The 14960-nt window shown below is 47.3% G+C and overlaps 1 protein-coding gene across 1 annotated transcript in view; it reads right to left on the bottom strand.

Moving 5' to 3' along the window:
• Positions 1-9109, bottom strand: part of LOC311237873 (zinc transporter ZIP12-like) — a gene marked incomplete at both ends in the record, with an annotated part of 42176 nt that extends 33067 nt beyond the window's left edge. The window contains one exon of the mRNA XM_084325848.1: positions 8858-9109. Coding sequence (XP_084181974.1) covers positions 8858-9109 — 252 coding nt within the window. The remainder of the gene's footprint in view (positions 1-8857) is intronic.
• Between the last annotated feature and the right edge of the window lie 5851 nt (positions 9110-14960).

Below are 14960 nucleotides of genomic sequence, written 5' to 3'. Positions count from 1 at the left end.
CAAGTGAATGAGTTTATTTGATTTGCGAACATGAACACATTGAACAGCAACTAATGACTGATTCAGCAACTGCACAGCGTTCTTTTCAACCTAGCTGTGTTGAGAGGGATGGATGGACGAGTGAGCGAGAGGACGAACCGCTTCTTTGAGTCGGCCGCTAGTTTAAGTTTAAGTTTATTTGGATCCCCATTCTTCCTGGGGTCCATAACACATAAAATACAGTTACAGACTGACATTATACACTGAGAAATTCACATGGCATTGTTACATGGCCTTTATCAGCCTTCATCTGCCCTTCCGTGAAGTCTCTGCATTGTGTCTTAGTTGTTGATGATGAGGCAATCGTTCGTTGGAAGTCGGTCCTCCCCCGTACTGGCTGTAATCACTGTTTGCCCCCGTTAATGCATCCGGACAAAAGAAGGTACAGGAAACGTCATCCTTTATCATTAAAGGATGTTTATTTTCCATAAACATAGCATCTCGTACAGAATGAAAGTCTTTGATGGTATCAGAAACTATATTAATAGATTCTCTGTCGATCGCTTTGGTGGTCCTGCGTCCTGTCCTGCTAGCCGATAGCCTGTCTCTTAGCCTGTTAGCTATCTTTCTACCGCATGGTCTTTCCCCTCCCCCTCCCAACCCTCGTTCAGGGAGCTGGGAGCTCAGGTCTCGGTGTGGTCCATCTCGCTCTCAAAACTCGTCTGGCTTCCCACCCGGAAGACTCACAGCTTAAGGTCTTAAAGTCTCTCTCTCTCACGCGATGTTTCTCTAAAATTGTCCCCCTGGCAACGGCCGTCAATGGCTGACCCATACACGTATAATTACTAGCTCGTCGGCTATCTCTTCCTGAATGTTGATGTTTCCCTAACTCTGTGAGTGACCTTGGCTCTCTGGCTCTTATCTCGTCACTATAGCCACCACTCTTGCTCCCTGCTACAGAGGAATGTCTGTCTCTAAAGTTTAACACACACACAGGGTCTGTTAAACTAATATCTATATAGATATTTACTTTACATACATGTTGTTATAACCATATGAAAACCAGTGATTTTTTCTTCAGCATACAGAAAACAACAAGACATACTCCTAATCAATTCATAATACAATACAGTATAATATACAATTTAGCTTTTTAATAATAACAATAATAATTCATTACATTAACTCATTGACTGCCATGCTGTTTTCCCATCTTTACTCAATGGCGCCAGCGTTATTGACCATTTTCACGATGTTTGCGGACCCATCGTATATTCTATATTATAGCTATGGAGACAATAGTATGGCTCATTTGACAGGCACTATTTATAGTCCAACACTGACAAACCAGTTCCTTTCTACATACTTCCGTTTGTGCGCTATTCCACGCTATTCTTTTTTTTCTAGATTGCGAGATATGACGTGTTATATGCATATGCGCAAATCATTCGGGTTGCTCGCCTGAAACCTATATTATTTCCAAATCAAAGGTATATACCATATATTGTGGTGGACACTAGATGGAGGTGTCTCACTTCAGAATGGACACTGATTGGGTGGTAAGGAGGAGTTGACTTAAGGGTGTGGCTGTACCATGGTTCTGTTGGATTTGTTTGGAAGTAAAGTTCAGAGACTCGATACTCCATCTGCTCGTCTCATTTATTGACTTTCACAGTGGTGACCCTGAATTGTGAAATATGAGCAATAACGAGGCTCCACCGGCTGTTGTTCCCGCAGTGTATGCGGCTACAGTCAAGTTGCCAGAGTTTTGGCAACATGACCCGGCCCCGTGGTTTCAGCACATCGAGGCACAATTTCACCTCCGTGGAATAACGGCGGATGACACTAGATATTACCATGTTGTCGCAGCATTGGATTCCTCCACTACTCGCCGAGTGATGGGATTCCTGAGAGAACCACCAGCAGTCGGCAAATACAACACGCTCAAAGAAAAGCTGTTGCGGTTGTTCCAGCTGTCAGATGCAGAGCGCGTGTTACGAGGTAGAGGGGAAAAGTAGAACCCAATATGCGGAAAGACTGGAGAGCACCTCCGAGCCTGCAGAATGACTGGTGAATGGAGGAAACGTAGACAACAGTTTGCTCTTCTCAGATACTGTGATCATTTATTAGCGAATCACTAGAGCCATGAATATAGTACAGGAACAACAAAACAAACAGCACAGCGGCCCTGGCACTAAATACAAAACGAACTGGTAACACGAGAAAACAAAGATGCACAAAACGGAATACTATACTACACTAAACTAAATACAAAACAAACTGGTAACACAAGAAAACAAAGATGCACAAACAAACACTACACTTACTAGAACCACCAAGGGAGAGCAACAACGAGGGCAGGAAACAGGTAACAGGAGAAAATGACGCCACAATGAGGAGAGAGAGAAACACACTAATATACACAGACTAACGATGATGAGCCACACCTGGCACAGCCAGGCAAAAACAAACAATACCAAATCAGACCACACAAGGAATAATCAAACCTGGACACAAAAGGCAATACGACACACAACAACCAGACAGGGGGACAACATCTAAACAAAGGAAGGAAAAGCCCAGGATAACAAACAAGTGGAAATTAACTCAATTACATTTAACCAGACCAAAATGGCCACCTGCACCATCTGGCTCATCTGGCCACTAGAGGGAGGTAGGAGACCAGGTAGGAGACCACTGTTCTCATTGTGACCACTATTTACATTGTGGCCACTGTTTACATTGTCCTCCCTGTAACCGTTACAGCGCGCAGAGCGCCTATTGTCCCTCAATGGATTAGGGGACAGTAAACCAACAGAACTGATGGAGAACATACTAGCACTGCTCGGTTCAGGTAACGCTACTTTTATTTTTGTGCAGCTTTTCCTGCGTCAACTCCCGACTCCTGTGCGCATGGCTCTGGCCAGCTCGCCTCTCGTGCGCACCAAGGATTACCGTGGATTAGCGGAGGAGGCGGACAAAATACTACTGGCCTCTTGTCAGTACTGTGTGGCTGCTGTGTCTGATCGGGTGTCTGATCACAGGGATCAGACACAGAGGGATGATAGAGGGCTTTGTTACTATCATCGCCGTTTTGGCAACAAAGCGAAGAGCTGTGTTCCACCGTGCAACTTTGGTAATCAGGGAAACGCAAGAGCCAGCGCTCGTTAGCGGCTATAAGCGATGGCATCCATACCAACAAGCTGTTGTTTATCGAGGACACGTTGTCTGGTAGGTGTCTGTTGGTGGATTCGGGCGCCCAGAGGAGCATCCTGCCTGCGTCGGCCACGGACGCCTTTGGAAACGGACATGGACCACCGCCGGACGCGGCTAATGGGACTTCCATCTGTACGCTTTGTACCAGGTACGTGACTATGTGTTTACATAGACAGCAGTTTAGCTGGGAGTTTATTATTGCTTCAGTGTCGGTGCTTATACTGGGTGCAGATTTTTTGTGTGCTCACAGACTGTTAGTGGACGTTGCGAACCGTACGCTGATTGGCTCTGTGTCCTTTGACACATACTCCTGCACACTGGGGGGGCCAGTGCCGCCTGCCCTGGCCAATATGCTCACCACAGGCAATATGTACCAGCGCCTCCTCGCTGAGTTTCCTGCCCTGACTGTCCCCACTTTCTCTGCCTCTGTCGCCAAGCATGGGGTGGAACATTACATCCCAACGGTGGGGCCGCCGGTTTATGCATGAGTGCGCTGCCTGGATGCTGCTAAACTGGCAATAGCGGTACCCAGTGCCACATATCCAGGATTTCTCTGTCCACCTGGCGGGCGCCACCATTTTTATTTGGTGCGTGGCTACCACCAGGTGCCGGTCCATCCGCTCGACGTGCCCAAGACTGCCATTATCACCCCGTTTGGACTGTTTGAATTCCTGCGCATGCCATTCGCCCTTAAAGGGGTAGCACAAACATTCCAGCTGCTGATGGACTCTGTGCTGCGAGGCCTGTAATTTTTGTTTATTTATCTGGATGACATCCTGGTAGCCAGTGCATCGGTGGAGGAGCATCGAGGACATCTCCGTCAACTGTTCGAGCGGCTCAACGAGCATGGGCTGATCGTGAACCCGGCCAAATGTCAGTTCGGCCTGCCGGCCATTTCCTGGGCCACCATGTCTCTTCCCAGGGGGCTGTTCCTCTACCCACCAAGGTGGAGGCAATTGCTGCTTTCCCCCTCCCCCTCACCATCAAACCTCTCCAGGAGTTCCTGGGGATGGTTAATTTTTACAATAGGTTTATAGCCCATGCGGCTCACCTGATGAGACCTCTGTATGAGGCGTTGAAGGGGAAAAGAGCCAACGATGACGTGGGCTGGTCCCCGGAGCGGGTCCAGGCATTCGAGGGCTCTAAGGCTGCCCTTGCCAACGCCACCATTTACATTTACATTTACATTTAGTCATTTAGCTGACGCTTTTATCCAAAGCGACTTACAAGTTCTGTACGACAAGCCATCAGGAAGCCAGTTTCACACACCTCCTCACAGGGTTTCACACACCTCCTTACTATGGTGGACAGGACCACCAGGTGGCCGGAGGTTGTTCCCCTGTCATCGGCAACGGCTGCGGAGGTGGCTCGGGCATTTATCTCCGGCTGGGTCACTTGGTTTGGCACGCCATTGGACCTGACTTCTGACAGGGGATCCCAGTTCACTTCTGAGCTGTGGAGCACCGTGGCTGAGAGACTTGGGGTGAAACTCCATCGTACCACAGCATACAACCCAAAGGCCAACGGGATGTGTGAGCGTTTTCACAAATCCATGAAGGCCGCTCTCCGGGCCATGCTCACAGACAGCAACTGGGTCGACCATCTTCCGTGGGTCATGTTGGGCCTGCGTACTGCCCCTAAAGAAGACCTGCAGTCCTCTTCAGCCGAATTGGTCTTTGGTCAACCGCTGAGGGTCCGGGGGGAGTTCCTTCCTGGTTCCTCTGCCCCTTGGTCCACTACAGCTCACCGGTCTGCCTTCCAGGACGCAGCGAGGGTGTTTACCCCAGTTCCCACACATCACTGCCTTCCCCAGTCCTACATTCCTAAGGACCTGATGACTGCCAGGTATGTGTTCATCCATCATGATGCCCACCGTTCTCCACTGCAGGCTCCCTATGACGGGCCCGTCCGCGTCCTCGAGCCGGGCCTCGAGCCGAGTACTTTGTGGCGGACATGGGGGGGAATAAGGAGCAGATCTCAGTCGATCGTCTTAAGCCTGCTCATGTGCTCCCAAACGGGCCGGTGGAACTGGCTCAGCCCCGGCACCGGCCACCCAAGTCTTCCCCTGTCCCATGCCCTCCGGCCGTCGTTACCCCTACCTTTCTAACTTTCTACCTCACAAAGAAAACGTTATGATGATAATCCGTAGAATGAGCATTTAAATGTTCTCTTGAAATGCTTGTAGTCAGGAACAAAACAAGAAATTGCTGTTCATTGCTGTTCAAATTGCTAGCTAGATTTGCTCCTCCCTCCACAGTCAAATACGGAATAATCATTGCAGGAGATGTGGTCAGGTGATCATTTACATTTAGTAATTTAGCTGACGCTTTTATCCAAAGCAACTTACAAACAACAAGTCAGCAGGAGGGGTACATCTCTGGCAGCTAAGGGTCAGGTACATAATAGTGAAAGACACTATTAGGGGAAATACTTCCTAATGTACATCGTCTTCTACCCAAGCCTTTTCAACAGAAATGACAAATATCTGTAATATATGATTGCTTATGTAACAGAGGGTGGTGACTAAAGATAGGGCAGACTAAATGCCCTCACTGGGCCTGCAAACCGATGGCCCAGAAGGAAATGTTTATATTTATTTAGAATTTGTTGGTAGTGTGAGTGGTTAATGTTAGGAATAGGTTCACATACAAATTATAATTTGAATATCAATTACTCAAAGATTTGAGTAAGTAATTGCTGCTGATTTGAGATTGCATTTCTAGAATTCATCCAGGACTGGTTTTGGAACTCTAGGTCTAGATCCACAAAGAATGGATTGCACGGTGCTAATTTGCATGGTGATTGATTTAATGAAAATTGTATTAACAGATACAAAACAGTATGGCTCAATACACACAATTGTTAAGGGGATGCAGACCAGAGAAAGACTTTCGTCTTGTTTACATCAGGGTCCCCCATTTTCAATTCATAATGAATTGTAAGTAAGGGTGCAATTAAAACCCATTCTCTGCCGGAGCTTATATCCATCCTTGTAGCCTCTCTGCCAGCGCTATTTGTCTATGGAGATGTTCACCTTCTTTGCAGGGCTATAACTTTTTAAATTGTATTGCTAAATTGACATTACTATGGCCCATTCAACATCAATTATCTATCGTTCAGGATGTAGGAACGTTTTACTTTTTCATTCACACATTCATACTAAAATACCGTCCAGAGTATAAATATGTTTTTATCGTTTTCTGCTGTATTTCAACGTGAGATATAGCCATAAATGCATATATTAGATGATCAAATGCAGTTTGATACCGATCAACGTTATATTAAAAATTTCAACTGTACATGATCCTAAACGTCATGACTGGTCATCTGCTGGTGACCGGAGAGAGGGGGGGGGGGTCGTTTATAATTCAATGACCGACGTTAAATGATTAATGTAGTATGGGTGATATATAGATCAGAGCAGTTTGTATGGATAATAATAATCAAAAACGCTGAAACTCACGGCAGCTTCCTCTTAGCGATGGAGGATGATACTGGAGCAAAAAGATCGCTATTATGGGATGTTTATCTAGGTGATCCAGTTCCGGTTTGTATAATACTAATATACGTCCAAATAATGTTGTTTATTGAGTTATGGCAACGGATCGATATCCACGGTGTCTGGATTGAGTCTCGGGAGCGATAGCGAGTGGCCGGACGGAATAGGGGACGGACTAAGCACTTCCGGCCACTTCCGGTTTTGGCAACTCGTCGATCGGCCACGAGGTGGCGGTATAGGTGATCCAGTTCCGGTTTGTATAATACTAATATACGTCCAAATAATGTTGTTTATTGAGTTATGGCAACGGATCGATATCCACGGTGTCTGGATTGAGTCTCGGGAGCGATAGCGAGTGGCCGGACGGAATAGGGGACGGACTAAGCACTTCCGGCCACTTCCGGTTTTGGCAACTCGTCGATTGGCCACGAGGTGGCAGTATTGAAGCGTTGCAGAGTTGAGCGGAGTCCTACAGCACCAGCCAAGACTCCGTGGGTGAAATGTGAATACCATGACGAAAATATGAAATATTGATCTCAAAGACGCCTTAACAAGTCATTGGCAGACAACGCATGGCGGAGAATGACGTGTTAACACGTCATCGGCGGAGAAAGGGAATCCATTCTTTGTGGATCTAGCCCTGAGTCATTTAATTTGAACTCTATTGAATTTAAATGGTCATTAATGGTGGTTTAATATAAAATAACAAATTGGAGCAAAAACTTGAGTAAGTAATTATTGCAGATTTTAGGGAGGATATCTAGAATTAAACCAGCATTGGTTTTGGAACTCTAACTATTTTAATTTTAATGCAATTGATTTTCAACTGTCATTTATGATGGTTACATATTTTTCCCCACATTCTTTTGCTAATTTTAGTAATTGTAATTAGTAAAGTTATTGCCGCTGATTTTAGGGAGGGTATTTACAATTAAACCATAATTGGTTCTGGAACCTTCAGTCATTACATTTAACGCTATTTAATTTAAATGGCAATTAAAAAAGGTGATCAAATATATATATTAAAAGAAAAAGGTTGCTGATTGTTGCCCATCCTACCCTGAGTAAAAAATTAAAATAAAAGATTTTCGACTTTTCCACATCAAACCAACTTTACCCAGATCTTTTCCCACTATTTCACTTGAGATTTCTGCCGGGTCAAGGTCAGTGACTAACTTTTACTCTCTTCCATAGTTGGATAAAATACTTATTTTATCCACTCACATTCAAGCGCTTCTCAAAGGATCAGTGTGTGTTGTGTTGTGTTGAATACCAGCCTAACTAAACCCACACACCAAACACAGAAGGTTGAATGAGGTGGGCGAAGCACTAGCTCTTGGAAGTACTGTACAGACCACAATTCAGTGGTCAACAAAGACCAAAATGCTTTCGGGTCACAAGAGCACATTTCTATTGAGTGACCTTGGCTCTCCTCATTCCTCTATCCTAAATGAGAGCTCCATTCAAGGCCAGGGAGCTCAGCAGACTCACATAATCCCACTCTCAACCCACCTGCACAAACATGTGAAAGCCAAGTGCCTCTCGGACTCCCTTCTGTGGAGTTTGTTATTGAGAGGATGTCTAAAGCCACTCAGCATGAATGCCTTCGTAGAGGTCGAGGCCCTAATGCTCAACATACAGTCACATTCCAGCGATAACGAGCAGGTTCTGACTGGAATGGCCGAGCAGGGGAATGGGATAAATAGCCTACACAATACATGCAATTCACATACTGGATCTCATCTGGGGACCCTGATGTAAACAAGACGAAAGTCTTTCTCTGGTCTGCATCCCCTTAACAATTGTGTGTATTGAGCTATACTGTATTGTACCCATTCTGCAATCTGTTAATAAAGTTTTCAATCAATCAATCAATCAATCCTGGTCATAATTAGGAACTTGGGGACCATGTCAGAATCCTTTATTATATATAGTATTATCATTATAATAGTTATTATATACAGTAGTATTGTGTGTGTGTGTGTGTGTGTGTGTGTGTGTGTGTGTGTGTGTGTGTGTGTGTGTGTGTGTGTGTGTGTGTGTGTGTATATATATATATATATATAGTTCTGGCCTCACTGTTATGTCAGCATGCTGGATTTGAGGGTTACTGTGTATACAGAGGTTAATAGCTAGATCAGTATGATAAGACGAGAGTCTCACCTTGTCACAGGCCTCCTGTGAGGTGCCGGTCCTCTCTGCACAGTGCACTGCCCGGAGCAGTGAGGCGAGTAGGACACCGGTCTGGTGTCTGTAGAGCTGAGGCTGGGCTCCGGTCCCCGGTGGCAGGCCCAAGGCCCTGAGAACCTCCAGTGGGAAGCCCCTCTCCTCTCCCCGCACCCCCGGGACCCTCGGCAGCAGCAGACAGAGGTGCAGCAGCAGCAGCGCAGGGAAAGCAAGGCTCCTGAACTGCATGTTCCCACCCTGAGGCCCCTTCAGACTCCCTCGCTCTCCTGGGACCGCGGAGGAGAGGGGAAGCGGACGGAGAGAGAGAGAGAGAGAGAGAGACAGAGAGAGAGAGAGAGAGAGAGAGAGAGAGAGAGAGAGAGAGAGAGAGAGAGAGAGAGAGAGAGAGAGGGAGGTTTTTCGAGCGAATGGAGGAAGGAAGAAGAGAGGAGAAAAGAGGGAAAGTTAGGAGAGAAGAGCAGCGGATGTGTTCTGGATGAGGGAGGCGTTAATAATGGGCCCCGCCTAATCTAGTGGAGGACAGCAGGAGGGCTTGGTGGGCACCCTTCAGCCGAATTAGCCCCCATAGTGCTGGGATGCTCGGCCCAAAGCCTGGGCCCCTCAGTCCACAACAAAGGGATTAGCGCAAGCAAGTGAGAGCACTAGGGCAGGCAGGGGAGGGCTGTGAAGGGGGGGGGGGGGGGGGGTGCTGAATATAAGAGAGAGTAATTGGTTTGAATGGATAAAGCACACAGTATACAAATAATGAGATGAGGAGATGTACAGGATGTGAGAAAAGCATGGCCCATTTTGAGAAAAGCTCATTGTTAACTGTACGCTGTGGATCATTTTACTTATGTGCTCAATGTTTGTAACATTCATCTATGTTTTTCAAAGGTGTAAATGTCGGTAGGTGTCTCAACAGTGAGTACGTTTCCTCGCTATAAGCGGCGTTTATAGAACAACACTTGTGGGTATGAGTAAGAGCATCCCTTAAAGCTTATGTTGACGCTCAAGTAGAACCTTCTGCCTATTCTGTGTGATCTCTTGAGTCATCGGAGGATCAAATGTGCAAGTGCACACCACGCCAACGGCAAGAGCTGTTTTTCCTCGCGGTGCATTCCAAACAGCCTCCCACGACGCGTGCGTGTCAGACGAGAATCTGAAGAAACAAACCTGGCGCACACGGCTGGGGGGGGGGGGGGGGGGGGGTAAAAATTCAACAATAAACACCTGTCATAGGACCAAAGAAAAAGGGTGTCAGGGCCTACCGTTCCTCCCTCTGGCGCCTCTCAGTAGTTGCTGGAACCAGACTTGTTTTCCTCCTCTGGCGGAGGAGTCGGTGCTTGTTTTTGGGGGAGAATTCCTGGGCAACGGTGCTATGGGGGTAAAATCCCTTTTATGAGAAGTAAGAATTGTGTAATCTCCCGAGGATTAGCTGCACACAGCTTTATAGGGCTGCGGTTGCCATGGGGAAAGCTGCCTTATTTTCAACAATGAGGGCAGTGGGAGCACACCGCCACGAAGCTCGCAGGGATTGCCAGGAGCCAGTGAAGGTGATCGAGTTGGATGATCGACGCCTGAGACTGCTCGTGTGACCTCCCTCCTCAATGCAGCATCGTCTGTGTTGACAGAGTCACTTATGGGGCGACAATAACTGGGTCATGACGACAAGGTCCTCTCACTTCAGCCTTTAATCGGCGTGGTTTATTATCACATTGAGCATTAGTACATGAGACCTTCTCTCTGTGAGAGGTAGATGGGAAGAGACAGAGAGGGAGGGAACATTACCTTAAATACCCTCTTACCTGGCGCCAGCGTCAATAGCTCCGCCTATAGCGCCCTCTTGTGGAAACAGTTAGACAGTTACATGCAATCGTATACATCACATAACTTTAACACTCCCACTTACGGATGTCTTGTATACTGTACAATTTTTCAAAAACAATCTTCAAAGAAAAGAATACAGTTCAGAGCATCAAAAAGGATATGGCAGTCAATACTACATAACAGGCAATATTTACACACCAAACATGACCTCTGCAAATCTTCTCAATTTCAGTTTGGAAACAGGCTTCGTCATAGCGTCTGCAACCATGTCGTCTGTAGGACAATAAACAAGTGTCATCCTTTCTTCTCTGATGACAGATCTGATGAAATTATATTTTATATCCACATGTTTACACCTCTGTCGGCACACAGGGTTTCTCGCAATTGCAATGGTTCCCTGGTTGTCTTCATAAACAACAGTTTTCTTATATACATAGGTATCCATTCCTTCGAGTAGTTGTTCTAGATAAATACATTCCTGTATTGTCATAGCTAGAGCCATGTATTCGGCTTCACAAGCCACTGTGGGCTGCTTCTTTGTTTTCCACGAGACCAGTGAGCTGTCTGTGTTCAAACTCACACAATACCCTGTGGTACTTCTTCTGTCTGTGGTGTCTGCTACCCAATCTGCATCACTGTAGGCTTTAAGCCCTAAGCCCTTGCTGCTCTTTCTGAAAAAAAGCTGTTTATCTGCTGTACCTTTGAGATAACGAAAAACATGTTTTGCTGTAATCCAGTGCTCCTGTCAGCAAAATGCTGTGACAATTTACTCACTACAAAACATAGATCAGGGCGAGTACATGTTGTCAAATAAATGAGGCTACCTACAGCTTCTCTGTACATTTTTACATCTGTCAATTTCTGAGCATCCTCTTGGTAGTCTAGTTTTTGATCACATGGTGTTTCCCTTGTCCTACATTCTTGTGTGTCAAAACGTTTCAGGATCTTTTCCACATATCTCTTCTGGGATATTTTTACACAAATGGCAGACTGTTCGAAGTTCATGCCTAGAAAATGCTTTAATCTGCCTAGGTCTTTCATTTTGAATCTGGTGGAGAGCATACTTTTCACCTGCTCTAGGTTTCTAGTGTTGTCTGCTGCGATGATCAAATCATCCACTTCTGTATTTAAACATGGAATCCACTCCTGTATTTAAACATGGAATCCACTCCCTCTGTATTTAAACATGGAGTACCCTCCTTCTGTATTTAAACATGTAGCTACCCTCCTTCTGTATTTAAACATGGAGTACCCTCCTTCTGTATTTAAACATTTAGCTACAAACCTGGCTTTGTACTTGTCGTGGCCTTCAATACCCTCCTTGATTGAGTACACCCATTTTCCTCCCACTGGCTGTCTGACCTCTGGTAACTTGGTTAAAGTAAAGGTGTGGTTGTCCTCATCTCCTCATCCCTTGCTCTCTCCCATTTACTTGATTTGGGGGACACTGTGGCCTCTTTAATGGTCGGGGGTACCCCACTGACTACCCTGTAGCAGTAATCAACGGTGGTAAGTGTACTGTCCTCCTTCCGGGCATAGTCTGTCAGATACCTTGGGGGTTTGTGTTCCCTTGAGGGATACCTCCCACTGCTTGGGGCACTTGACGTCACCCTCGGGTGCTCGTCGTCATCGCCCTCTGGGGGTGGCTGACTGTCTGCCTGCACGACCGTGCTAAGTACACTATGCTGATGTGTCTCTGTTTCTACACACCTTACTCTGGAGTCCAGCTCTGGCTCCTCTGTCTGTGTCTCGCTCTCACATGTTGTCTTTGTGACAAACTTGACTAGCATGTGTTTCTGCACTCTCCCTTTACCGGGATGATGAACTAGGAAAGCGGGGCTTCCCTTGTCGTGCCCTACAAAGAGTCCTTTTACACATCTGGACTCAGGCTTTCCCCTGTCCTGCAGGTACGCATAACACACTGATCCAAATCGGTGCATTCTAGCTAGGTTACACTTCTTTCCTGTCAGTGCTGTACCATTTCCTCTCTGCCACTCCGTTCTGGTGTGGTGGATATGGACGTGACGTCTCGTGTCTTATCTTGTACCTTCTCAACAGTGATTGGAACTCTCTGTTTGTGAACTCGGTTTCGTTGTCGGACCTCAAGCATCCTACGTTACCATAAGGGGCTACGTCTGCCAGGAATTTCTCCGTGGCCTGGAGTGTGTCACTCTTTGCTTTGAGAAAGTAAACAAACACTGCTCCTGTGCACACATCTGTAAAATACTGTACATATCTAAAGCCTCCTATGGACTCGTTGCTTACTGGACCGGCTAGATCCGTGTTAACTAGTGCAAGTGGTACCTTTACTTTTTCTGTGGAATTTCTGTTTCTCGATTGAGTAAACTTCCCCGTTTTGCACACTACAAATTTTTTGTCAGGTCTACGCTTTTCACCTTCAATGTGCATGCCTTCTGTCACTGCTTGCAGTTTCAGTAAATCCTCGTAATTACAATGACCCATAATCTCGTGCCATGTCTGAATATCGTGACTGGCCGTCACGCTACACATATCATTATTATCATTACACTTGTTGTTGTCATTACACTCTGTTTGCAGATAATATATTCTCTGGTACATCTTTATGTCAAACCGTGTACCATCAGGCTCTACAAGAACATTTTTACCTTTATCGAAGAGTACCTTGGCACCGCTTGCAGTAGCAGCTATTACAGAGAATAGTCCTTGTGGGAACGATGGTACGTAGAGAGCGTTCTTTAACGTCACTGTACGCCGGCGCCCCCCACTGTCCGTGAGGCATACCTGTGCGTCTCCTCTCTCTTGCGCCAACCCGTAGGTGCGCTTCCCGTCTGCCAGCTCCATGCTGTGCCTCTCCGGGTGGAAAGTGTTGTCAAAGTTCTTGAACCGACTCCTGTCGTTGATGACATGGGACGACGCACCTGTGTCCACGATCAGTCCCCTCCTCTGGGCCCGCTGCAGCTGTGGCGGCCTGGCTGGCGATGCACGCTGTCCGCGCCCCGAAAGCGAAGTCTCGAGAATAAGTCCCGTTATTCTCCGGGCGTCGTCTCGATCCGTCTCACGTCAACCGTCGTTGCCATCGTGTCCGCTGCCGCCATCTTGTCCACAGCCACCATATTGTCCGTAGCCGCCGTCTCGTCCATGGCCGCCGTCTCCTCCATGGCCATCATCTTGTCCATGCGCGTATCGCGCATTCTGGTCGTGTTTCTTCATGCACTCTCTGTCTGTGTGCCCCGTGGATTTGCAGAAGCTACACCAGACAGTCTTTGTGCAGTCGCCTCTCCGATGGCCTTTCTCTCCGCATCGCCAACATGCCAGTTCCGCCGTGGTCCTGGTCCTCTCCCTTGGCACCCTCTCTCCCGCCTCCGCGGCGGCTGGGTGGGTATCTTCTGAGGCCTCAAAGTTTCTTAACTTGGCCTTGAACTGTCCCAGCGTCATGTCCGCTGAACCGTGTGTTACCAGGAGTGTGAACGGTTTGTACAGCTCCGGTAGTCCCCTCATCACCATCGCCATCATTAGCCCATCGCTTGGTGCTTCTCCTGCACTCTTCAATGCCGTCATGGACTGCTCAGCTCTGATGACGTATTTGGTCACGTCTCGGTGTGCCCCTTCCTCAGTCCCGTTAGTGTTATGTAGAGGGCCACGACTCGGGGTCTTCCTCGCCCGATGTAATGCTCTCTCAACACCTCCAGGCTTTCTCTGCCTTTGTCTTTAGTGTCGCGGAATATCAGCCCCAAGCTGGTGTCGTCGAGCAGTGGCGCTAACTCACAGTACGCGTCTGCGTTACGCTTGTCGTCCAGGGCTTGCTCTTCTGCCGTCAGGTCTCCCGTGGGGGCTGTCAAGATCGTCGCCTTCAGTTCCGCACCGTGCATGCAGCATAACATGCGCTCTTCCCAGAGCTCGTTGTCCTCTGCTTTTCCATTGAATGAGGGCCATTTGCTCTTTCCCTTGGTCGCCATCCTCTTGGTTGATGGTAGGCGTAGCTTTAGCTCTTGTTGGCCTAGCCTAGCATCTACCCGTCTAGCCACGTGGTGCTCCCGGTGCTAACCTAGCCTATACTTTAGCTAAGCTTGCTACCCTTATTATTTCGCCCCGGCGTGATCTGGGCCCATAACCTGTTGACAGAATCCGGCTATAGGGCGACAATAATGTGGTCAAGAGGCATGGTTTCTATCTTTAGCCTTTAAGCGGCGTGGTTTATTCATTCACATGGTATGAGCAGCAGCACATGAGGTCTCCTCTCACTGAGAGGCTGGTGGAGAAAGAGGTAGAGGGGGGGGAGACGTCTCTA

This window comes from Notolepis coatsorum (genome assembly GCF_963971535.1).
Source record: "Notolepis coatsorum genome assembly, chromosome: 12".
Taxonomy (NCBI): Eukaryota; Metazoa; Chordata; class Actinopteri; order Aulopiformes; family Paralepididae; genus Notolepis; species Notolepis coatsorum.
This window is presented reverse-complemented; position numbering and strand designations above follow the sequence as displayed.